Source organism: Medicago truncatula, chromosome 4 (genome assembly GCF_003473485.1).
Source record: "Medicago truncatula cultivar Jemalong A17 chromosome 4, MtrunA17r5.0-ANR, whole genome shotgun sequence".
In the NCBI taxonomy this organism is placed as follows: domain Eukaryota; kingdom Viridiplantae; phylum Streptophyta; class Magnoliopsida; order Fabales; family Fabaceae; genus Medicago; species Medicago truncatula.
The window spans coordinates 31,609,348-31,632,831 of record NC_053045.1 but is presented as its reverse complement, the minus strand read 5'-3'; the positions used below and the strand labels follow the sequence as shown (position 1 = coordinate 31,632,831).

General features: G+C 31.6%; 3 protein-coding genes and 1 long non-coding RNA gene across 5 annotated transcripts; 1 reads left to right on the top strand and 3 right to left on the bottom strand.

Moving 5' to 3' along the window:
- Positions 1-547: 547 nt before the first annotated feature.
- Positions 548-1,229, bottom strand: LOC112421415 (uncharacterized). Its single transcript, XR_003011742.2, has 2 exons — positions 1,121-1,229; positions 548-1,016 (listed from the first exon to the last, which is right to left on the bottom strand). It is a non-coding gene; the product is annotated as an uncharacterized lncRNA (long non-coding RNA).
- Positions 1,230-9,089: 7,860 nt separating this feature from the next.
- LOC11410183 (uncharacterized) lies at positions 9,090-13,871 on the top strand. Of its 2 annotated transcripts, none has more exons than XR_003011555.2 (11): positions 9,090-9,530; positions 9,612-9,696; positions 10,436-10,632; positions 11,366-11,448; positions 11,845-11,890; positions 12,012-12,068; positions 12,200-12,254; positions 12,339-12,439; positions 12,543-12,626; positions 12,706-12,839; positions 13,303-13,871. XR_003011555.2 is itself a non-coding variant. In XM_003606609.4 (11 exons), exons 1-11 carry the CDS (start codon positions 9,450-9,452, stop codon positions 13,474-13,476), a joined length of 1,077 nt encoding a protein of 358 aa, XP_003606657.1. In that variant the 5' UTR covers positions 9,093-9,449; the 3' UTR covers positions 13,477-13,871. The 2 variants fall into 2 exon arrangements, 1 of the variants encoding a protein (XP_003606657.1); XM_003606609.4 differs by having other exon boundaries at positions 9,093-9,530; positions 12,543-12,606.
- A 725-nt stretch (positions 13,872-14,596) lies between these two features.
- On the bottom strand, positions 14,597-15,761 carry LOC11437600 (glycine-rich RNA-binding protein 2, mitochondrial). The gene is made up of 4 exons (XM_003606607.4): positions 15,585-15,761; positions 15,388-15,456; positions 15,199-15,305; positions 14,597-14,909 (listed from the first exon to the last, which is right to left on the bottom strand). Exons 1-4 carry the CDS (start codon positions 15,697-15,699, stop codon positions 14,862-14,864), a joined length of 339 nt encoding a protein of 112 aa, XP_003606655.1. The 5' UTR covers positions 15,700-15,761; the 3' UTR covers positions 14,597-14,861.
- Positions 15,762-19,557: 3,796 nt separating this feature from the next.
- On the bottom strand, positions 19,558-23,417 carry LOC25492480 (THO complex subunit 4A). Its single transcript, XM_024782155.2, has 5 exons — positions 23,105-23,417; positions 22,842-23,000; positions 20,974-21,042; positions 20,705-20,886; positions 19,558-20,045 (listed from the first exon to the last, which is right to left on the bottom strand). Exons 1-5 carry the CDS (start codon positions 23,276-23,278, stop codon positions 19,838-19,840), a joined length of 792 nt encoding a protein of 263 aa, XP_024637923.1. The 5' UTR covers positions 23,279-23,417; the 3' UTR covers positions 19,558-19,837.
- Between the last annotated feature and the right edge of the window lie 67 nt (positions 23,418-23,484).

Sequence of the window (23,484 nt, the reverse complement as noted above, 5' to 3'; positions counted from 1 at the left end):
AAATCTATTTCAACAAAAACAAAGTGTAACCAATTTTCTTAGAATAAGTTTGATCCCAGTTGTTTTTAGTGCTCTCTTAATTTCATGTTCTACTATCGTTTGATTATCATATCGGTTACCTATGGCAGGCAATACTACCATCTTCTACGAGAATCTCATTCATGAATTTATGTCTTAATCGAACTAACAACACAACAAATAGGACTTTTCACATGGTTCTTAACTAAATATACATCTTTTTTATATATAACAAATTTTGAGAAAATTATAGATTTAAAAACATCATAATAAATTTAATTAAGAACTATACAAAAAAATATCTCATGAATTGTAATTAAGTTTTTTTTCTTCCAACAAATATCAATAGGTGAGTTCCTGAGCACTATAGATTTTGGTTGGATAAGAATTCTATAGACAAAAATCATTTAAAATTTAAGTTTATTTTAAAACAAATTAATATAGAATAACATTGAATGATTAAACAACATGTACATATTAAACCAATTTCTATCCACCAATATGCGAATAATATAAGTTGGTCATAAACTTCATACCACTGCCACGTCACATTTTCATTATCAATTATCCAAGACCAATACATTAGTTTTAAATTCCTCAGAAGAAGAAAAAAAAAAAAAAAACACATTAGTTTTGCATCAGAGCATGTCGCAACATCAATTCAATCATCCCTTTTTGGTTTTCCAGATACTACGCTATTTCAATAAATTATCAAATTACAATGTAAAAATTAACATTAAAAATATATTTTAAGAAAAGATCATAACAAGAAGAAGAAGAAGAAGGCAGTGGTTGCTTTATGTTATCAACACAGAACGGATATTAGCAAAGAGAAAAGAAAACACAATCTGCAGCAGAATAGTAATAAAGAAAGAACATCCTTCTGCATCATTCATCCTCAAACTTTTCCTCGTACCAACAAAAACCATCAAGGCAACTCGCATGTTGATGATATACAAGGGCTGGACAATTAAATATTGTCTTACATGAAAATTTACCTACATTGTCAAACAAGAAGATTTTTTTTTTACTAAAATGTGATGAAATATTGTATCCAAGATAAATTAGAAAAAAAATGTAAATTGTGTCAAAAATGTCATACTTCTAAATGAAAAAAGAAAAATGATCAAAACATAAGTAAACATGAGAATATGAGCCATATTTTTTCACTTTTGCATGTAATAAATTGATTTTTTTTATCGCTTTATAAGTAAAAAAATCATCATTTGTTATCTTTAATTAAATAGGTTTTAACACTTAAGAGTTGCAAGAAGCCATTTATTTATAAGATTGAAATTAATGTTAAATGTTTTATAATTAATATTTCACGTGTATCCCTTTAATTCACTCAATTGATCATTAACTGTAGTAAAGATTTAACATAAAATTTTTGATGATCTTCAAAGTTCATTATTTTTTAGGCAAAATACCTCTTGCAGTCTTTTAAGTTGGACGTTTGTCCTTCAAGTTTTTTTGGCAACAAATTGGTCCTTTAATTTATAAAATATTTTCGCCATTACCCTCTTTCTTCAAACTTGGTTAAAAAGTGTTTATGTTGATGTTTAATGTTAAGTTGGTGGGTTCAAATTCACTGCTCTCAAAACTATGATTCATAGGTAAATTATTGAGTCTTTGATTGAAAGGAATCCATGGGATGACTTGATTTATAATATTGTTCATGAAACATTTCTTAGTAAAATTACGTTTGAATTTGGAAACAAGAAGTAGAAAATATATGCAAGTAATCTTGTTTGATGACATAAACACTTTTTGGACCTGATGCCTTAATGTTAAATGGTACGTAAGCACTTTTCAACGAAGTTTGACGAAAAAAATAGTAATATTGTAAATATTTTATGACTTAAAGGACTCATTTGTTACAAACAAAAAAATTTAAAGGATTAATTTGTTACAAACGACTAACTTAAAGGAACGCGACCTATTTTTTATCAAACTTCGCTATATATTTTTTTATTACAAAGAATTACGAAACCAAGATAATAACGAGATCTCATTATATACCTTTTTATTTATATTTTAACCTTTTATAATCTCAAAAGAGAAACACTATGCTGCTTTTGGGGTGGACTTATTTGTTGGAAAACCATGAGATAAACGGGATGAACCTTTTAGGATCATATTGTTACCCATATGAAAATTGCTTTTCTGACCCCTCCCCTCACCCCACCCCACCCCACCCCACCCCGAAGTCTCCCATGCCATCTGAAATTCTGCTTTCGCCTCTGATAATAGTGTAACACCCTACGATCCTAATATCGTATTTTTAAATTACGTATATAAATAATAGAACAAGTGAAGTTTCTTTGGTATTTCGAACCTCAATCCCTAATTATAAATTACAATGCATTTTCTTTGTAAACTAGTTACAAACCCGTGCTTCGCACGAGTTCAATAACGTATTCGATAAAAAAAAAAAATTGAAAGAAGAGATGTTAAAACGACGGAACATTGTGATTCATCATAAAATATGTATGGGCTGATTAAGAGAGCATATAATCAGTTTATAAGATTAGGAATTGACATAATATTTAGGATGAAAACTATTGGAACCAATAAAGAAATCAATGATGTGTGAATTTACATATTATCCAAAATTATAAAAAAAGAGTTTTGTTGTAATACTCATATTTACATCAAATGAAATCAAGCAAAGACGTAGCATCAGTGAGTGAAGATAATCTAGTCTAGGATTAAAGTTAAGGTGATATGTTGAAAGTGCAGATCATGAACACCAAATCTTTATTTGGAAATGACTTGAACGTGCATGTTTTTAGGCGGCTTCTCTAGATAAAAAATTAACTTATCACATACCTCTAACATATGTTCTCGGCAAAATTTGAACCATTGGCCGCCTAAGTATTTTTTGTAACTTGCTCTCTTTGCCGTTATCAAGCGACGCTTATATCTTTTTTGAGTTTGTTTGTCGATGAGTGTGATTGTTTTCCGTGTTCCTTTTAGAAATGTCATTGATATCTCATTTTAGAAGTGCTAGGTACAAAATAAATTGCAGTGTTAATTAGAAGTTATATATATGTACATTTATAAAACATTTACCAAAGCATTGTAAATAGGAAAATAGCATGTTTTATTTTTCTCAAGAGATTAGGAAAACAACATTACAATTAACATGATACTAATTGGAACCAATGAAGGAACCAACAATGTACAGATTAACGTTACATAATAGTTAGGTTTATAAAAGAGATTGCAAGTTTCATAGACTAACCAAAAGGGAATTTTTGCCAATACTTACATCAGACAAAATGAAAAGAACAGATGACATCCCAAAGTCAAGATAGTTTACGACTACAGTCCAAAGCGATACATCAAAATAGTAGAAGTTAAAATAGTTCAACAACAAAGATCTACTTTGGAACAACTCGAATTTGCAAGTTCTTTTGTGACTTTTCGAGATCAAAGATGAGCTTACCACCTTCTTCCATCACTCGTTATCTGCATAAATTGAACCACTGCTCACCCAAGTAATTTTCATAGCTTGCTCTATCGGCGGTAATGAGATGACATTTATACTGTCTCTGTGTCTGGTCATCAATGAGAATGATTGTTTTGCGCTTTCCTTTCAGAATTGTTCTTGACACCTCGTTTGGGAAATGCTAAACAGAAAAATAACTGCAATATTAGTCTAATGCATATTTACATGGATAAGATGTATGCGAATATAGTTACATATAATTTATAAAATAAAGGTAGCATAACTGATTTTAAGCTAAAGAAAATGTAACATGACTTCTAATTTATTATCCTATTATCTTCCTATAAAGTCTAGATAAACGCATGCATGTACATTATATGCACCCCGTTGACCAATTAACATTGTTGAAACAAATGGAAATTAAGCATCACTTCCGCATGTGCATATATAGCCAGCACCATTTGACATTGATGTCTTCGAACATTTGGTGCAACTCTCATAATACAATCCAAACTGGTTATGATTGAATTTAGTTGTTTTCCAAATAGCGATGCAATATGTTTCCTAACACAAATTATGCACATGAAATAAAGAATAATGCAATATGTATTTTTAATTTGTGCGTAAAAAAACTCAAAGCATGTTTGTGCATAAAAAAAGCAGACATTGACTAAGTTTATAAATTCAGCAATTGGCCTAACATGTGACAGTTTGAAAAAATCGTTGTACGAAGTACGTTGAGAAGAAGTCGAACTCTGACTTAAGTTTTAACTGAAGTTTGACTTTGAGCTTGAGAAGTGTTAAAGTCATGACGACAATTCAAGAAACATGGTCAAAAAACAATCAAATCGGATTGTGAAATAATAAGTTACTCTAACACTGTATTGTGAAATCATAATGCAAACTTACTAAGTCTTAAACTTCTCAACAACCGGATGATGTAGGTTGATGAGCAACCTCGAACCTGACCAATTGTTACATATATTTGGGTTGTCATTGACTACAAAATGGAAGCAAGGAACTCAAGGTAAATAGATGGTAAATGATAAAGCTACGGAGTATTTTTTCCATAGTGTTACATCAACAATATTCCCACTACATAAGGAATGACATTTTTTGGGTCATTATCAAACTTATACAAAATTCTATCATCTGATGTTGACAAAATAGAAAATAATACCTTTTCTATTTAGCAATATTTAGTTTTTTTGAATAAGAAAAAGATATGCATAGTTTCTTATGATATAAAGGTGCAATATATATATAAAAGATAAGTATAATTTTTTTAGGCATCTATACCTTTTATGTGTGTGTGTGTGTGTGTGTGTGTATATATATAACATAATCATAATTTTTTTAGGCATCTATACCTTTTTTGAAGAAAAGACATCTACAATTTTACTTTTAATTAAAATCAAAATTTTATAAAAATTATACGCATTAGCGTAACAAAAAAACAGACACGCATAAAGTATTACTCTAAACGCTAATATGTGTGTCTGTATATTTGCGAGGTTGAAGAAAGAAAATAAAAATATTCTGTATCATTAAATGATAGCGTAAATAAAAATATTTGTGAGGTTGTTATAATTAAACGATATTTAAATTAAATATATAAGTGATAAAAAGATAATAAAATTTCTTTGAAAAAAAGGTAATAAAATTAAATGGAACCTCCTTTAAAAAATTAAATGGAACGGCTAAAAAAAACTTAAATGGAAGAAAAAAAATATTGAAATATAATATTTGAAAATAAAAGAAAAGGTTTCCAACGTGAATTGAAGAGAGATGATTGTGAAATAAATTGTCGAGAAATAGTTTTTTGAAGTAGCATTCAACAACTTTTGGCCAAAGCTCATTCCATTCAATTTTATGCATTAAAAAAGTACCTTTTTTAGTAAGTACTTAATTGATATTGTACTTGGCCTAACTTCTTCTTAAAAATACAGAGAAGTTGAAGGAAAAAAAAACGGGTCGAACGGTATCTTAATCTCCCACAACGGCAGTGTAGAAGCAACTGAATTTGTGAGAAAAAAAATTAGAAAATATTTAAAAATAAAAAATTGGAAAATAGTCAGAAGTTTTTAAAAATATGAAAATTGGAAAATAGTTAATAAAAATCGGTGAGGTAGCACTCAACCAAGCAATACTAAAAAACATTATATGCATTAGCGTAACAAAAAACAGACAGACGGACATAAAATATTAATTTAAACATTAATGTGTGTGTGTATATATTCGCGAGGTTGAAGAAAGGAAATAGAAATATTTGGTATCATTAAATGACAGCGTCAATAAAAATATTTGTGACGTTGTGATGATTAAACAATATTGAAATTAAAATAATTGATAGTGTGTTTGACCTAACTTCTCCTTAAAAATGTAGAGAAGTTGGAAAAAAGCCGGATCAAACGATATCTTATTCTCCCACAACGGCAATTTAGAAGCAACTGAATTTGGGTGAAAAAATTGAAAAAATAGTTGAAAAAAAATAAAAATTATAAAAGTTATAAAAATTATAAAATAATTAAAAAAAATGGTGAAGGGCAAAATGGGGAATGCACCCTAAAATGATGAGGTGGCATTAACCACACCCCATTAATAGGAAATTATTAAAATGCCCTTCCAAGGAGCAAAATGGTAAAATCCTAGGGACTTACTTTTATAATATAATAAGTAGATTGAACTAATCTCAAAACACACAATTATTTTAACTCAAAAGTAACAAAAGATACAAAATCCTCATTTAAAATAATTTCATTATTTCGCAACAATTTGGAGTAAATAGTCAATTTCCCCTCTGAAATTGTAAGTTTCATCAATTACCCCCTGAAATTAACAAAACTTCAATTACCCCCCTGAAATTTCACAACGTTAGTCAATTTATCCCCTCCGTCAAATTTTCTGTTAGTGAACATGACGTTTTGCAAATACCCCCTGAAGTTTTGCACTTATATGCAAAATGCCCCCCAAACTTAAAAATTTATATTATTTTTTTCTTAAAAACAAACAATTAATAGTTAAATATTAAAACTAACTATTAATTTTGAAATTTGGGAAAACTACATGCATATATACATGAAAATAGGCCCCAAAATGGGGAAAAATATGTATTTTTTAAAGTGACAATAATGAGATGATTTGTAGATTAATATTGGGGGTTGTGTAGTTTAAATGGTTTGAGAAAATTGTTGAAGGAGTTGGAGGAGTTAAAAGACTGAGATGGTGAAGGAGAAAATTTAAATTTAAATCTGATTATTAATTTGTTTATAAACCTCTAAAAATAATAATTTGTCTATTAGAAATAACCATTATTGTCACTTTAAAAATACACATTTTTTCCTATTTTGATGTATATATGTATGTAGTTTTTCCAAACTCCAAAATTAATAGTTAGCTTTAATATTTAACTATTAATTGTTTGTTTTTAAGAAAAAAATTATATAAATTTTTAAGTTTGGGGGCATTTTGCACATAAGTGCAAAACTTCAGGGGGGGTATTTGCAAAACGTCATGTTCACTAACAAAAAAAATTGACGGAGGGGGTAAATTGACTAACGTTGTGAAATTTCAGGGGGTAATTGAAGTTTTGTTAATTTCAGGAGGATAATTGATGAAACTTACAATTTCAGGGGGGAAATTGACTATTTACTCCAACTTAATTTCTTGGATTGAGATTTTGATTTATAACTCTTATCGTTGTAACGGTACATGTGATATATAAAGCCTTTGTTTAAATTTCATTGATCAACAGAGATTCCTAAATTTTAATTAACAAATGTGTTTTTGTCCCTTGTCACAAAAAAAAAAAACAACTAGAATTATTTTCGCTCATGTTTTTTAGTTAATTCAATGGTCAAAACAAATTGACCCATGTGAAAAAGTAATTTGTTTATGGTGCACAAATTTGTGTTTTGTGCATGTTAAATGCATTCCACTTGTTCTTAATAGAACAACAATTCATACCAATCATCAATGGTAACTTCTTAGAGGTGGCATTTAGGACGGGTGAGGAAAAGATTTTTTCTTCATGAGAAAGTTAATTTTAGCCATTAAATTTAATCAAGAACACAATTTTACTCTTTGTTGTCACCACCTCATCAGACCTTCTAGTGCCTCCTTTGTTGTCACCGCCTCATCAGACTTTCCAGTGCCTCCTTTCTCAGCCTCATTGTCGATTCCTCTCACCGACGTCCACTCCCACCGCCCTCATCCTCCCTTCAATGCGTCATCTCCGCTTCTTTTTTAATTCATAAAGCTAGTGATATCATGACCTGATCTATGTGATTTGTTTGCATTTTTCCTATGGAGAAGTTCAATTTTGATTCTTGTTTAGAAAAAAAATGCTCGTGATTTAATGGTTTACAATCCGTAAGCATGGCATTGGGTAAACAATTTTATTTAATGGGTTTACTCTAATTAAATTTCAAAATAAAAAATAAAAATAATAAAATGTCCGTGTTTCAATCGATATTTAATAAAATTTCATTTCCTTAAATCATGGTACTCAATCGAAAAAAAATCGCCATTACAGTTGATTGATTGAGTTTTTGGGGTAAAGATCCTCTCCATTTAGCATAATAAATGGAGTATGCAATTTGGGGAGAGATAGACACATAAAATAGATGGTGGGTCCTACTATTGAGTGAATCCCACCATCATTAATTACTTTTTAATTTTTTGAATTTTTTGTGTGTTTATATCTCTCCAAATGGATGAAAGGGAGAGGATCTTAACTCGAGTTTTTGGCGGTTATGTTGGTTGGTGAGTAAAGATATGTTTTGACAAAAAAAAAATGAAAGTCCTTGTTGATCGAGTTTTTGCACGTTAAATCCCATATATTTGAACCATAAAAAACGTACAGCGTAAATAAATCATGATAAAATCAAGGGTTAAATATGTTTTTAGTCCCTATAAAATCGAGACTTTTGAAGTTTAGTCCTTACTTAATTTTAATAGTTCTTTAGTCCCTACAAAAAAAAAAACATACATTCAGTATTAGTCTATGCTCAATGCAAATTTGTTTAATTTATGCTTAAAGTCTTAAGTTTTTGAATAATTTTTTTGTAGACGTGTCAAGAACGTTACCAAAAGTTCCTCTGCAAAAAATTATCGCAAAATTTGATTCTTATGTCCAGATTTTATTACTTATATCTTTAATTTTTGACGTATTTAAAAACTCATATTTAATTTGTTTCATGTTAAAAAATTTTAAATTTTAGTAATGAACCTTTCACAGTGTTCTAAACTTATCTCAAAAAAATCGTTCAAAAATTTAAGAGTTTACCGATAATTAAACAAACTTTGTTTTAGCAGGGACTAAAATTAAAAGTAATTTTTTTATAAAACTAAAAAAATTATTAAAATTAAATAAATACTAAACTTAAAAGTTCCCAATTTTATAAAGACTAAAAACATATTTATAAAGAAAATTATGTATTGGCATGAAATCAAAGTAATAAAGAGAAAGTGAAAATATAATGTGAGTAAAAGAGAAAAAATTGTCAAGTGTTATAAAATGTTTATAAAAATATCGTTTCTCTTGATTTTAAGCAAGTGCCACGTCACATTTTCATTATCCATTATCCAAAACCACAAAACACTCCATCGAGCCACCGCATCCATTTCAAAACAACACATTATCAGAGCGTGTGGTGTCGTGTCCCAACAACATCAATTCAATCATTCACCATCTCTTTTTTGTTTTCCACGTTTCTACGCTATTCTTCAATACCTTTACCAAGTTACCATAAAATAAAATAAAAAACAAAGGAAGAAGTAGAAGGTAGCGGTTGCAGAATAGAGAGAAAGAAAAGAACCTTCTGTGTTTTTCATTTTTCATACACTTCAAAAAATAATTTAATTTCGATTTATTTATTAAATATTGTTATTTGGAAGATTCTAGAAAATGATAAAGGTGTTTCTGGATCGGGATTAGAATTTCTAGGGTTTTTGCTGATTCAGATTCCGATCAGAAATGTCCGACGCTAATTCGCTGCCGAGAAACTCCGGTTATCTCGATGCTCTTTCTCAAGCGATCCATAAGAAGCTTCAACGGGTGAGTTTTTCGATGCCGAGAAAAATGATTTTTTGTTTTTTTGTTATGCGTTTAGTTGATTAATTTTTCTTTATGCTACAGGCCTTGGCTAATTCGTCGCAGAGGCGTAATTTGTTGCAGGAGCTTTTTGCTGATGTTGCTTTAGAGGTTGATGATCGAGCCAAAGGTAATTGTAGCTTTTGAAATTTGAATCTTATGATTATAGTTTATTGATTCAATAGCTATGAGGCACTTGTACGGACACGCCGACACATTGACACCTGTAGTAATTTAAGAAAATAATTTAATTGACTTACACTGGCACTGGCACATCGACACTGTAGTAATTTAAGAAAATAATGTAATTGAATGTGATGTAATTGCATGTGTTGGATAGCAGACACGCCTTTGATTTGAAGAGTCATTGCTACAGTGTTCAATTGGTTTATCTTGTTTGCATGTTCATGGTGGTTTTTAGTTCATTGTTTGGAAGATGATGATTTTCTTGTTTAAAATGAGATTTTCATGTAAGGATTAACGTTATGAACATGTCTTGGATTATGTGTCTTGTATTACTAAATGTAAGGATCTTGATGTCTGTATATGATATATAGCTTATAATTTTTCTATGTCACATGGTTTTACTTAAAAATGTCATATTTGTATTGGTAATGTCTTTTGAGATCCATAATAATATTCTATTCGAGATTAAAAAAATAGGTCTTTTGAATCTCGATTGATAACCATACTAAATGAGTAGAATATGTAACAATGGAACTCAGAACTAACAAATGTATATTTGAATCTAAAGAAGGGGTCAATAATCTTTATTTTCTTGATAGGGGATGGATGAATATGTGGTTGTTCTCTTTTTATTTGCAAAACAAGAATTACCAAGTGGAGGTTTTCTTTATTTACAATGACAGATGTAATTTTCAACAAGGAAGAAGATGTCATTTCTCCTGTAAATTACGCCATGGATGGTCCGTTGTGTTTCTATGATGTGCTTGCTGACTACTTTGTACAAGTGCCTGAAAGTGGAAAACCCGTCCTTGACATGATTGTCCAACTCTGGAGTCAGTCATTTGCTTCGCATATTTTTAGCCTCCTGTTTCACAAATGGGTATGTAAGCTTGTATATTCCGTATTGTTTTTTGCTTTCTTAAAGGAATTTTTATTTAGTGTGATAGTATGGCCTTTCATTGCTAGTTTTGAATTTGAACATTCACATTTCAACAAAATATAAGAGTCGCTCTTGATGACATGGTTACATTCTGACAAATATGAACTTCCTCAATTTGACTGTATGATATTCTGGAAGCACGCTCAGTGTCTCTGAACCTGGTTATGGTCATTTGGATTAGCTCACAACTCCCTTTTTCTCTTAGCTGGTTGTCAAATGTTTCAAACAGGTTTTAGATTTAATCCTTAGGAACCCAGTGCATACTATTTCAAATATATAGTATGTAAGATAAGTGACATATCCAGTATAATTATTTATAGAGTGACATATATAATATGAGTGCTGAGATTTATAAATTCTAGTTAATCATGAACTAATGCATGTTCTATATTTGAATTTTTGGCTAAACATGATTTTGAAGTTGCTATGAGAATTTGGTGATGTTTTTACAAATTACTGGTTTGAGTTGGGATGGTTTTGTCCTCTTGGGTATATTTCATTTCTGTTATTTCCGTTCTGTTTTTGAGGGGTTACATAGACTTTCATTTGTTGTAAGGAGTCAATCTCCATATTGCCAAAAGAAATTCAAGTTCCTATCAATTTCTAATTGACTTTCAAGAATCACTGTGAAAGCTCTTTTATTTAGTCCTAACTCCGCTATACACTTATACAGATGTTTGAAGTTCACCTTGATAATCCAGAAGTGCTACTTCGGTATTCATCTGCCCTAGTTCAAGGTGCCACAAATGTTTTCTGGTATGAATACAGGCTGTTATAAATTAAAATGTTACTTAAAATTTTGCAAAAAGACAAGGTGGATTTGGATTGGCTGGCATTTATAAGTTACAATTCTGTTCACTTTTAAAAATCATTCTATGAGTAATAATAATATATGTGGGTTCTCTTTATTATCTTTTAAAAAAAGATTGTTTGCTTTACATGATTTTATCAATAGTCTTTCTATGCCGATTCAATAGCAATCCAATATGACCTTATCCTATCCATTAAAAAACCCAAAGTTTGGCAATTTTGCCAAATGTTAGTAAGACTGTCTTCATGGGCTCAAACCTCTACTATGATAGAGTGGGCATTGTACCATATTTGGAAAATCAATCAGGGAATTGCTTTAATTGTTTTTGGTGCCATGTACAGGATTGACATTCAAACAAATACAAGGCGTTTCCAGTCTATATTTCGTGTAAGAATTCTAGTGGGATCCTATATTTATTTTAACTGATGTGTATCATCTGACTAAGGTTGTAATTATTGCTTCTTTTTCCATTTCTTCTGCATGTTCTTTGTGCTTCCCTAAAATTCAGTACCTCTTGGATGATGTTGCATTAGACCACACTCGATTGAATAAGATTCCTCTCCAGGTATACCCTATCAGTTTTAGTGTTGGGATTTTATTAATGCAGCCAACAATTATTTATAGGACTTTTAGCTAGTCTACTTTTGTCGCAAGCAATGGCATTCTGAAACACACTACTTTTCATTGAACTATCAGGCTCAGCGAGATATGTATCTTTTGCTCTCGAGGTTCATTCTATTTTACAATTCAGGTAGCCATTCGGAGAAGTAATTAGCCTATGCCTGTGAATAATGATGCGATGGTCTTTATAAATCTAATATTATCCTCTTTGCAGCTGGAAAAGTTGACAGTTTCTTGAAACAATGCCCTGTTTTCCAAACTGCTTTCTTAGTTGGCGGTCCTGCAGATATATTTGTGAATGAACTTACTGATCAGGTACATCTGAATCACCTTGTTCACAAATGAGAGCCATATCCTCTGTTTGATTTGAAGAAATTATGTTACCCTTAATCATTGGTGTTGATTTTTTTTTTACCAGCTTCAAAAGCTAAAGGTGGAACCTGTGCTGCTGCATTATCTTTCAGAAATTAAGGTCCTTCAGGGTACTACATCAACCATTCAGGTGCAATAATTGGACATGGAGTATTCTTCTTTCAACCTGACTCAGCTAAGCCATTCTTTTGTTTATGCTAATGGCACAGGTATGGAATTAAGAATGACGACAAGTACGAGATTGAAAACTTGTTTGTATAGTTTTACTTCTCCTGGTGGTCCAATGTACCCGACTAGAGCTGTTCGTCATGCTGCCTGGGAATCACTGGATTTTCTTTTTCCGGTTAGAATTTTTATTGTTTAATAATTGGTATTTAAACCAAATTAAAATAAATTGCTAGAGCTTCATGCTCTCCAGCCCTAAAAAACATTTCCTGTCAAGAGTAAAATTTTCCAGGTCCCATCTTTCATTAATATTTGAGTTCAATTAAAAGCTTTTTAAGGTCTTTTTTGTGGGTGGTATTATATGACTAGTAAATTATGCATTTTGTTTAAATTTCCAATTGATTACAGGAAATATTAATGGTTTTTAAAAAAATGACCAGATAGTTACTCTTTCCCTTTTTAACTCATTTCTTAAAGGGAAAATTTATGCATATGCCACGAAGTTATATTAGCCTGCAACATAGCACTAGTGGTAGACAAGTATAACACCGTAATTCATAAGCACAAGCACAATCTTCATGCATACACCAGGTACTTGTCTGCTAAATAAACATTGATGTTGTTTTTATGGTATCATACAGGTTGGGCAGTACCCTCGGCATCTCATTAGTCTGTTCTTCAGGTTGCTTTATCCATGGTATTGGCCATCCTCTTGCTGGAACTTTGTGATTTCCTGCGTTCGTACAATCTTTTACTCCTTACTCAGGTTGATATTTTCTACGTGGGAAAAGGTTTCCAAACCAAAAACACAATAGACGTACGTCCATATGTCTCGAGGGTATTATGTACATGCATAGAACCCGAGTCATCTCTTGCCAACCAGCTCGAATGCCTTGCTTCTTGACCCTCTGATATTTCTTTATTTTCCACCTGATGTGATATGTAAAAAACAAGCTTGTTAATGAGATGTATATTTTGTTCACTGTATGGCTTAGAATAGGTTTACAAGTCCAAGTAATGTGAGGAAATAAAAGACCACTTAAAAACAACTAAACGAGGAACTGTGATTCATTTTGTTGAGACAATTATTTTAACTTTAGCACACTATTCTGCAATGCTTTATGAGACTTAAGACTGTATAAGATTTTAAGATTGTAATGTTGTATTCTGTCATAGCTAATGAGTGATTTTTGGTCTGAATAATTAATTACTTTTGTGTGACTTTAATCTTCAGATTTTTTTTTCATCGTTATTAACTTTTTCCACGGCTTTTCTTCTATCTAGAACTCAATTCTGTAGTCTACAATCTATTATAATTTTGTTTAATTTGAAAAATGGTTATTTAATAATGATTGCTATGAAGATTAATTAGTTTGTATTTACAGTGTAGATCCTATGAAGTTCATGGTTAGATCCCCTTCTATTATAAATCGTAGTTTCAGTTTGTTCTGTCGAGAAATACAAACAGTTTGTTCTATTTTAAGATCAAAACTCTGCTATGCATATATACGTAGATTAGAATGTGGTTTCACGGTCTCTTCAATTGAGAGTTGTAAATAGGGTTTATTGAATTGCAGAGATAGACCCGAGTTTTGCAGGAGCGACAGACCTGTGATTTGGAATCATGTCTTTCAAACAAATTTAAAATAAGTGGTAATTTTTGCAAAACATTTTTTTCAAACAAATTTTTGACAAAACCGAAACCACCTAAAACATTGTTATCCAGATGTTTGCATACAGTAATAAACTTATAAACACAAACAAACGACTCAACTCCAAACTAGAGTTAAGTGGTAAAAGATTTTCACTTAACGTGTGTTTACTTTGAATCTTCTCAATATTCACAGTGAAACAGCCATGGAATGTGAGAAAGAGTAGTGACATGCCCAAACAAACATACAAGTACTAAGTGACGTTTGTTTTGGCGGCCGCATAAACCAAAAACGTGTGTTTACCGAATGCTACTAATTGCAGCTTCTTTATATTCACGTTAATTTACTATTGGAACCCGAGAAAGCCATTGTAAACACCATTCCAAACATGCTAATTAGTAAACTAGCATTTGGTGAGTATCAAAACAAATTAATTCAAAATTCCGCTAGTTGATTACAAGCTAAGAATACAGAAACAGAGTATCAAATTAGAGTTTGAATTTGTTGTAGCTGCTGGAGTCTTGTGAATTGCTTGAAATACTTGGTGGTTACCCTTTGTGTGCATAACCCACTCGAATACGTCTACCATCCACTATCTGAGAAATGATTAAGAACAAAAAAAGGTTCACAACATTGGGTGAAAAAACAAATGAAAGAAAAATTTATAGCTAAAATACTCCATGCAATTTTAAGAATACATCAATTATGCAATGAATCTAAAACGTGTTTTTTATAGTGATGACCTAGCTAACACTTGAAGTGTGAGATTAATGATAATAGTTCAGCCTTTATAACTTCAAGAGATGAAGTTCAAACCTCTCGATTGTAAAATGGTCATCAGTGTCAATTTAATTGATATAAATTAAAATATGAAATCTCCATTACCTGGCCGTGCAATTCTTTGCGAGCTGTGGCAGCTGCAGTTTCAGAATTGAACCTCACAAATCCGTACCCTTTTGACTCTCCAGTCCTGTGGTTACATATTACTTTAACTACACAAAAACATTAATTAATTCCAACATAACCAATTTGGGGATCTTAAACATTTGAAAAATTATTGTTCTATAATTTTACCTTCAATGATTTGCCCATGTTGTTCGAAGGTGTCTCTTAGGACAGTTTCATTCGTGTTATAGGAAAGCCCTTCAATCAAAACAAAACCAAATATTTAAATTTGAAAAGCTAAAATTAATTTCGAATAGGAATATTAAAAAAAAAAAAAAAAAAAAAAAAAAAAACCAGAAATGAAATGGGTTGGAGAAGGAGAAAACCTGCGATGAACAATTTGGTAGATGAATGATGGCGCACGCATAGGAGCAATTGAGGAAGAGTCCTAGTATTTGCTATCGTGGCTATTAATTTGGAGGAAGTAAGATGAACGAACATGCGGAACAGTGTCAGGAAAGGGGAATAACGGGTTCGTGAGGTAGAAACTCAGTCTCAACTCGTGTAATTTTTGAGTAAATGGTCAATTTCCCCCCTGAAATTGTAAGTTTCATCAATTACCTTTTTGAAATTAACAAAACTTCAATTACCCCCTGAAATTTCACAACGTTAGTCAATTTACCCCCTTCGTCAAATTTTTCTGTTAGTGAACATGACGTTTTGCAAATACCCCCTGAAGTTTTGCAGTTATGTGCAAAATGCCCCCCAAACTTAAAAATTTATATATTTTATTTTTTAAAAAACAAACAATTAATAGTTAAATATTAAAACTAACTATTAATTTTGGAATTTGGGAAAACTACATGCATATATACATCAAAATAGGCTCCAAAATGAGAAAAATTATGTATTTTTTAAAGTGACAATAATGAGATGATTTGTGGATTATTATTGGGGGTTGTGTAGTTTAAATGGTTTGAGCAAATTGTTGAAGGAGTTGGAGGAGTTAAAAGACTAAGATGGTGAAGGAGAAAATATAAATTAAAATCTGATTATTAATTTGTTTATAAACCTCTAAAAATAATAATTTGTCTATTAGAAATAACCATTATTGTCACTTTAAAAATACACATTTTTCCCTATTTTGATGTATATATGTATGTAGTTTTTCCAAACTCCAAAATTAATAGTTAGTTTTAATATTTAACTATTAATTGTTTGTTTTTAAGAAAAAAATAATATAAATTTTTAAGTTCGGGGGACATTTTGCACATAAGTGCAAAACTTCAGGGGGTATTTGCAAAATGTCATGTTCACTAACATAAAAATTTGACAGAGAGGGTAAATTGACTAACGTTGTGAAATTTCAGGGGGGTAATTGAAGTTTTGTTAATTTCAGGGGGTAATTGATGAAACTTACAATTTCAAGGGGGAAATTGACTATTTACTCTGTAATTTTTGTTTGAAAATATGTCTGTCTAAGGAGGGTGTATTGGATTAGGATTTTTAAAGGACAATTTTTGTTTAAAAAAGTCTTAAGAATTTTAAAAGACTCTGCAGGATTTTGATTAATTTGATGATTTTAAAAGATTATTAAGGATTTCAATAGATTTAATTCATAAGATTTTAAAGAATTTGAAATGATTTTATGGATTTCAACAGATTTTTATGAATTTTTAAGAAATAATTGAAAAAAATATCTTCCTTCAAAAAAAAAAATTGAAAAAAACATCATAACACTCTCTTTCACAAAATTTCAATAAATACTCTTTTATTTATTTTTTTACGGGAGAGGTAGAGAGAGAGAGGGGAGAGGAAAAGAGAGAGTAAGAGAGAAGGGAGGAGAGAGAGAGAAGGAAGGAGAGAGTGAGAGAGAACGGAGGAGAGAGAGGGAGAGATAGTAAAATCTTAAAAGAAAAAAACAATCGTAAAAACAATCGTTAAAATTTAACTAGAAAATCCCACAAAATCCATCAAATTCTGATTTATTAAACAATCCTTCGAAATTTGAATGGTTTTGAATACCACTAGACTTATTTTAAGTGATTAAGAGTCTTGATTGAATATTACAAAACTTTTTTTAAATGACAAGGAATCTTGATTGAATAATACAAGACTTTTTTTATATTGGAAAGAGTCTTGATTGAATACCACAAGACTTTTTCATGATAAAAAAAAATCTTTTAAAATTCCTTAGAATCATAATCCAATACATCCCCGTAAATTTGTTTTTCTAGACGAGCCTGGTTTCTAAGGCTTGAGTCATCTCTATTTCTCAAAACATATCAACTAAACATAATTTTTATGTGATTTCGTATATTTATAAGTTAATTCAACCACTAATTTAGTAAATATTACAAATTTAATCAACAAACTTATTCGCTATAAGTTACGTACATCATTAATTGAATGATTTTAAAATGTGAATTTTTGTTTATCGTAGTGATCGGAGGTGTAATTTATAAGGTATTTATTATAAGTTCATTGGCTTATAATGAATTAATTAATTATTATTTTTTAATTGTGTCGAGGCCTTTGACAAATTTAATATTTTTTTTTTGAGTGCTTTTAATATTATTTTTTTTAGTGCTTTTAATATATTTTTTAATCCATGTAAAAGTTTTTAATGACAGTAATTTTAAAACAGTGGGAGTAGAATTCTTTATGAGAGGTAAACACGGTGAATTTATGATAAAAAAAAATAATGTTTTAATGATAAAATATATTTGTGGAGACAAGAATTTGAATTCATGACTAAGAGTAATTAAGACCTTTCTAATAATCAATTAAGTTATGCAAATGTCTATAATTTATCATATAAATTATAACCAAATTAATTTTTTAAAGACTTTTCTTGGGTTGGTTCTTAGGCCGGCCTTGATATTTACTTTTTGAAAATGGAGACAAATTCAACATTTTCTTTCTAAAATCAATATTGCTTTTGTGGTTATATTTGATTTATTCGGTTTGCATCAAGTGGTATTTCTATTCTTTGTAATTAGTTATTCTGATATATCTAAAAGCCCTACATTAGTACATTGCTCAAAAATCTAGAAATTCGAGCAAACTAATCTATATTCGAACAAAACTACAAATCCAACCTCAACCAAAAGATTAAATAAGTCATCCACCAGAGATTTACAACTATGTTAATTCATAACCGTACAATTTTCAATGCAAAAGTTGTTACTTTATTCTTTTTTTAGTATCTCCCTTGTAAAAGTTGTTACATCTATTGACGGAATTTGTTCTAGCTTAAGCACTCAACGTGTGAACCTATGTTAGAGAACTGCCTACATATAGTGCTTAACAGTGCCTCTAATAACATCAAGGGTAGTGGTAGGAACATTAAGTGTCTCTAATAACTTACGAGGAAAAAAATTGTAACATGTACTAATGGCTGACTTAGTCACCCACATACATATAGCTTTTTTTCTTTCAAATGCCTTTCGTTATGAAAAACTTTTATATTCAAAACCTAAAATATTAATATCATTTTACCATCAATATTTTTTATTATTAATTATATATTACATTGTTATCATTTTATACAGACAACTTTATGTGCTTAAATCTAAATTTAAGCGTATTTCCAACAAATAGGGAGGCATATACCGACGCCTGTCAATTTGAACAGCCACCCTGAATAATATAACAGCAATTTTGTTCAGCAGCGCCTATTAATTTTAAACCACACTACGATCTAACACCCTATAACAAGCACTTCAATCAACACACCCCATACAATATAATCTAAGGTAAATAGCTTGTGGAAAATAACAAGCACGCACTTCACCCCAACCACAGTTCAAGAAATGCAAGTTCACCGTGCATTTCAAATCCCAAAATAGAGAAACTAGATGAGCTTTATGAATGAATGTGTCACAATGTTAACTCCAATGGTAGACCATTTGGAATTCCCGAGCTGGGAATGCTATCTCTGTTGGCAGACCTGAATCTTGACCAGCACAATCAGAGTCTGCGTAGCAAGCAGAACAGATGATAGGTTCCATCTTGCTAAATAATATATGCCAAAATTACCAGTCAGGAAAGATGTACTCCCCTATAACAAGTAGGAAGATCTCAAGATAACAGACCTTATTATAAGCTTATATATATATATATATATATCAAACCAGCATAGAAATAATAAAAGATGAAATATTACTTCTTTTGGGATAGGGTTGTGGTAGGAGTGGCGGGAATCTACCTTATTTGAAGATTCCGCTGTAACAGTTTAATCATAACAAGGCAGTGGTGAGTAAAATCTGCAGCATCCCACATTTTGCAGCCAAAGATTTTTCTGTGCATTGATAGATGAGAGCATGGTTCCCACCTCCCACTTCATTAATCCACTTGTTGATAAACAAATTAATAACGTCAATGAAAGTAACCTAGAGTGCATGCACATTACAAGCTGACTTCTGATAACTCAAAGTTCATACATTCCCAAGGAATACGAATATTTTAGACAACAGAAGCCCAAACTCCATATCAAGCAACAGTTTTCACTCAAGTTTTTTCCCTTCCCTAAAACATAGGGCTCCAAATACATAAACATATGTGGTCATCCATCACAATGCGCACCTAATAACCATAGATGTAAAAGCAAGAAGAAAACAGAACTAAGATAACTCCTTCAGTTTAATTGCATGGCCTCAGCATGATACTTCTCCAGCTCAGCATCAAGATCTTCTGCAGATACTTTATCATCACGGCCTCTACCACGACCTCCACCACGACCACCACCACGGGGTCCACCGCTACCTCTTCCACGTCCTCGATTTCTTCGAATGCCTTGACCTCTTCCTCCCGGCCCTCGAAATTCTCCAACTCTGCCTTGCCCACTGCTCAAAACAGATAAGTTTCAGTTATTTTTAATGCATGAAAAATAATACCAAATTAATAATACAGTCAAACAAAAGTTCTTCGCAACAGTATCAGTGGTTTCCTGTGTGTCAAAAATATTCAAATTAAAATTTCAAAAAACGAGATCCAAAAATGGAACACAGTTATTAAGAACAAAGAAACATGGTACACTCACATCCATATGCACAGGGTATTTAGAACTAACTAGCGACCAGAATTTGTTAGCAGCAATTTACTGATATAGGGTCCAACAAGGGGATATAAAAAACAGTCTAGACTTCCAATAAGTCAAAGGATGAAAAGAACAGTTGATAGTATACTTCCAATACGTCAAAGAATGGGGAAAAAACTGACTCAGAAAATTGAATCCAAAAGCTTTTTACCATTATAAAGATTGAAAATTCCTCGTAACAAGGACAACAAATAACAGATGTCAACTGATTGTGATCATCGTAAAGTATGAGTTAATCAAGTATAGCAGCAAGGATAAAACAAAAATTAAATCACACGTGTGCACACCCAAAATCACCATTTGAGTATCCAATAATTAGCCCCATACAGGAAGCAAATAGAATGTAGAAAGGTTTGCACTTCAAAAAACATATCAGTAAAGCACATTCAAGAAACCAGTGAATACCTTTGAGGAATTCCATTAAAATTTCCAATGGGTGCATTTACAACAGGAGCCGCACCAGGTGTAGAAATGTTGGTTCCAACAATCTCTATCTTCATTGGTTTCCCATCTAGTTGAACATTGTTGTATCTCTTCACAGCAGCTACAGCATCTTGTCTCCGTGAGAAGACTACTTCTGCGGTACCCTATGAAAAAGAGTTTTTTTTCTAAACTATAGCACGACAGAAAGAATTGATCAGAACGACCAAATTAAGCCAACTGGACAAAGATACCTTCGATCTGCCACTCCTGTCATAATGAACGCCGTGCCGTTTCAAGTCACCAACTTCAGAAAACAACTCCTGCATAATGTAAAAATAGAATTCTAAATATTAATTGTAAAACAAGGAGCCTATATATATTCACATATTTTGAAAGAATGCAAAATTACAATCTAATAGGTGGCTTCCTTCACAAATACTAAAATAGTAAAGTAAGCATATTGAGTTTTAGTTCTGGGTAGAAGGAAGGCAGATCAGTGTAGTTGAAGGCATGCCTAAGGCACACAGGGCACAGGCTAGGTGCCGTAAGAGTGCCTTTATAGTACATTTAAGATGTGACGGTAGCACCATTTATCACAACATTAAAACAATTGAAATCTAAGCCATATAACTTGGTCACTAATCTATGATGCTAAACGGAGTAAAACAGCAAGTTAAAAGAACAACTAGTATCAGACTTTCGAACAATAGCTCGCAAGCATCTTATGAATTGGTAAAAGGAACCTTTAATATTTAGGGTAACTTATTGCATGCTTGAACAATTCATTGATTTCGTAAAAGAATATCAATGCAAATAGAAAGATGTTGTACTTCACGTTTTTAAATTTTGAGCTTCTTTTCTAAAGACCTAGCTAGCACCTCAAGATTTTAAAGCCCGATAATGCTGCAATGTAAGAGTACATTTTACGTTCAACTACTTTAAAGCACACTAATACATTATCTTCTTTGTATAAGCCCTGCTTGGACTAGCTTTAAACATATGGGAGCTTTCCAATTATAAGAAGTTTAGAATTCACAGCTAATAAAATACTCATTGCAAGCTTATAAAATATTTATCATGAAGCATATGTAGAGCTTCTGAAAAAATTGAGACACGTAAACATAAGCTAATCAAATTCAAATTCAATGACCCAAACCCTAATAGAAGCCAGTAATCATATGAATATAAGCTACTATTTCGAAATACTTTTTTTCACAAGTTAAAAAAGAGAAGCCAATTAGAAATCAAATTCCACATGCATGAACAATGCTACAAGCTATAGCTGCATAAAAATGTTTATTTAAAGTCAGTGGCAACATCTTGAGCGCATAAGAAAAGAAAAGTTATAGCATCAAGCAAAAATCCAGATTGATTTAAATGCTGGTTTAGTTCTATGGTGCACAAATGAGGTCGGAGTCGTACCATAAGCATGTTTGTTTCCACCATTGGATCAAGTTAGATGTGGCGGAACTTATTAATCCAATGGTGGAAAAAATGGGCATGGTACAACACTATCTTACTTGTGCACCATAGAACTAGACTAATTTAAAACCCAACCTTCCCACTCTCCGAGCATACTCTCACACAATATCAGATAGCAATACAGGTGCCCAAACAAATTTCCAGATACTACTTCACTAATCACTAATATCATTAAATCATATGAAGAGGAAAAAAATGCCTTTGCATATATTTATGATTTTTTCCATAGCTTTTCCTTAAATCACTTTTTAAATACCTTTTACCATAAAAAGTCGGTTTGGATTGGCATATTTGAGCTTATCTACTAGCATAAGTATGGTAAGACTGTTTCGGAGAACTTATGAAAAAAGCTTATGACATGTTAATAAGTTATTTTCAACTTATATTCATAAGTTTTTCAAGATCTCTTATGAAAACAGCTTATAGCTTATAAGAAAACAACTTAACTTCATTTTATCTTTTGCTATAAAAATAGTTTTTCATTTTGGAGTAGCTTATACATAATCGCTTACACTATAAGTTGATTATCCAAACAGGGCCATAAAAATGGATCTATAAATCACTAGAATAACATACACATAAAATCACTAACAAAATTCACTAATATTAACATGTCATGCTGAAAAAGAGATAATACCTTAATATCATCATTGGAAACACCATAATCCAAATTAGAAATATAGAGCTTGGTTCCAGTTTCAATAGAAGGAGCACGACCACCTTGAGCTGCTGGATACGCCGCCGCAGCTACATGCTGATCTGCATACAAATCATGCTGCCACGTCGTCTCCGGCGCCTAAAACCAAAACAAATCAAATCCAAACAAAAAATTAGGGTTTGGAATCAAAAAGCAAACAAACCATACAAAAATTGAACAAGTGAGAGAAGCAAGCTAGTTACCTTAGCGGCGGAGTAAGGTGCGGCGCGGTTACCGGCGCGATTAAGAATACGGCGAGCGGGTCCAGGTCCGGAAGCGGGTCCGGGTCTGGAACGGCCTCCTCTAGGGTTACCGGATCCGGATTTTTTGTTGTTCTTAATGATGTCGTCGAGGGTCATATCGAGTGCTGCAGACATGGTTGTGATTTTGAGAGTTCAACGAGAGGGAGGAAGAGGAAGAAGAAGGATCGTGAAAAAGTTAGGGTTTCGTCGAGGGGTTGTGAAGTTTTTTTTGTGAGAGAGAAGAAGAGAAGAAAATAGGATAATTGAAATATGCAGCGTAATAAAGGGAAATAAGAGACAATGTAATAGGTTACATTATATATACAGTTTGTTGAAACGAA

Coding starts and splice junctions, on each gene's coding strand:
- LOC11410183 (XM_003606609.4), top strand. CDS start 9,450: ATGTCCGACGCTAATTCGCTGCCGAGAAACTCCGGTTATCTCGATGCT. Junction 9,531..9,611: donor TCCATAAGAAGCTTCAACGG/GTGAGTTTTTCG, acceptor TTTATGCTACAG/GCCTTGGCTAATTCGTCGCA. Junction 11,449..11,844: donor GGTGCCACAAATGTTTTCTG/GTATGAATACAG, acceptor TGCCATGTACAG/GATTGACATTCAAACAAATA.
- LOC11437600 (XM_003606607.4), bottom strand. CDS start 15,699: ATGTTCGTTCATCTTACTTCCTCCAAATTAATAGCCACGATAGCAAAT. Junction 15,457..15,584: donor TACCAAATTGTTCATCGCAG/GTTTTCTCCTTC, acceptor TTTTGATTGAAG/GGCTTTCCTATAACACGAAT. Junction 15,306..15,387: donor ACATGGGCAAATCATTGAAG/GTAAAATTATAG, acceptor GTTTTTGTGTAG/TTAAAGTAATATGTAACCAC.
- LOC25492480 (XM_024782155.2), bottom strand. CDS start 23,278: ATGTCTGCAGCACTCGATATGACCCTCGACGACATCATTAAGAACAAC. Junction 23,001..23,104: donor CACCTTACTCCGCCGCTAAG/GTAACTAGCTTG, acceptor TTTTGGTTTTAG/GCGCCGGAGACGACGTGGCA. Junction 20,887..20,973: donor ACAGGAGTGGCAGATCGAAG/GTATCTTTGTCC, acceptor TCTTTTTCATAG/GGTACCGCAGAAGTAGTCTT.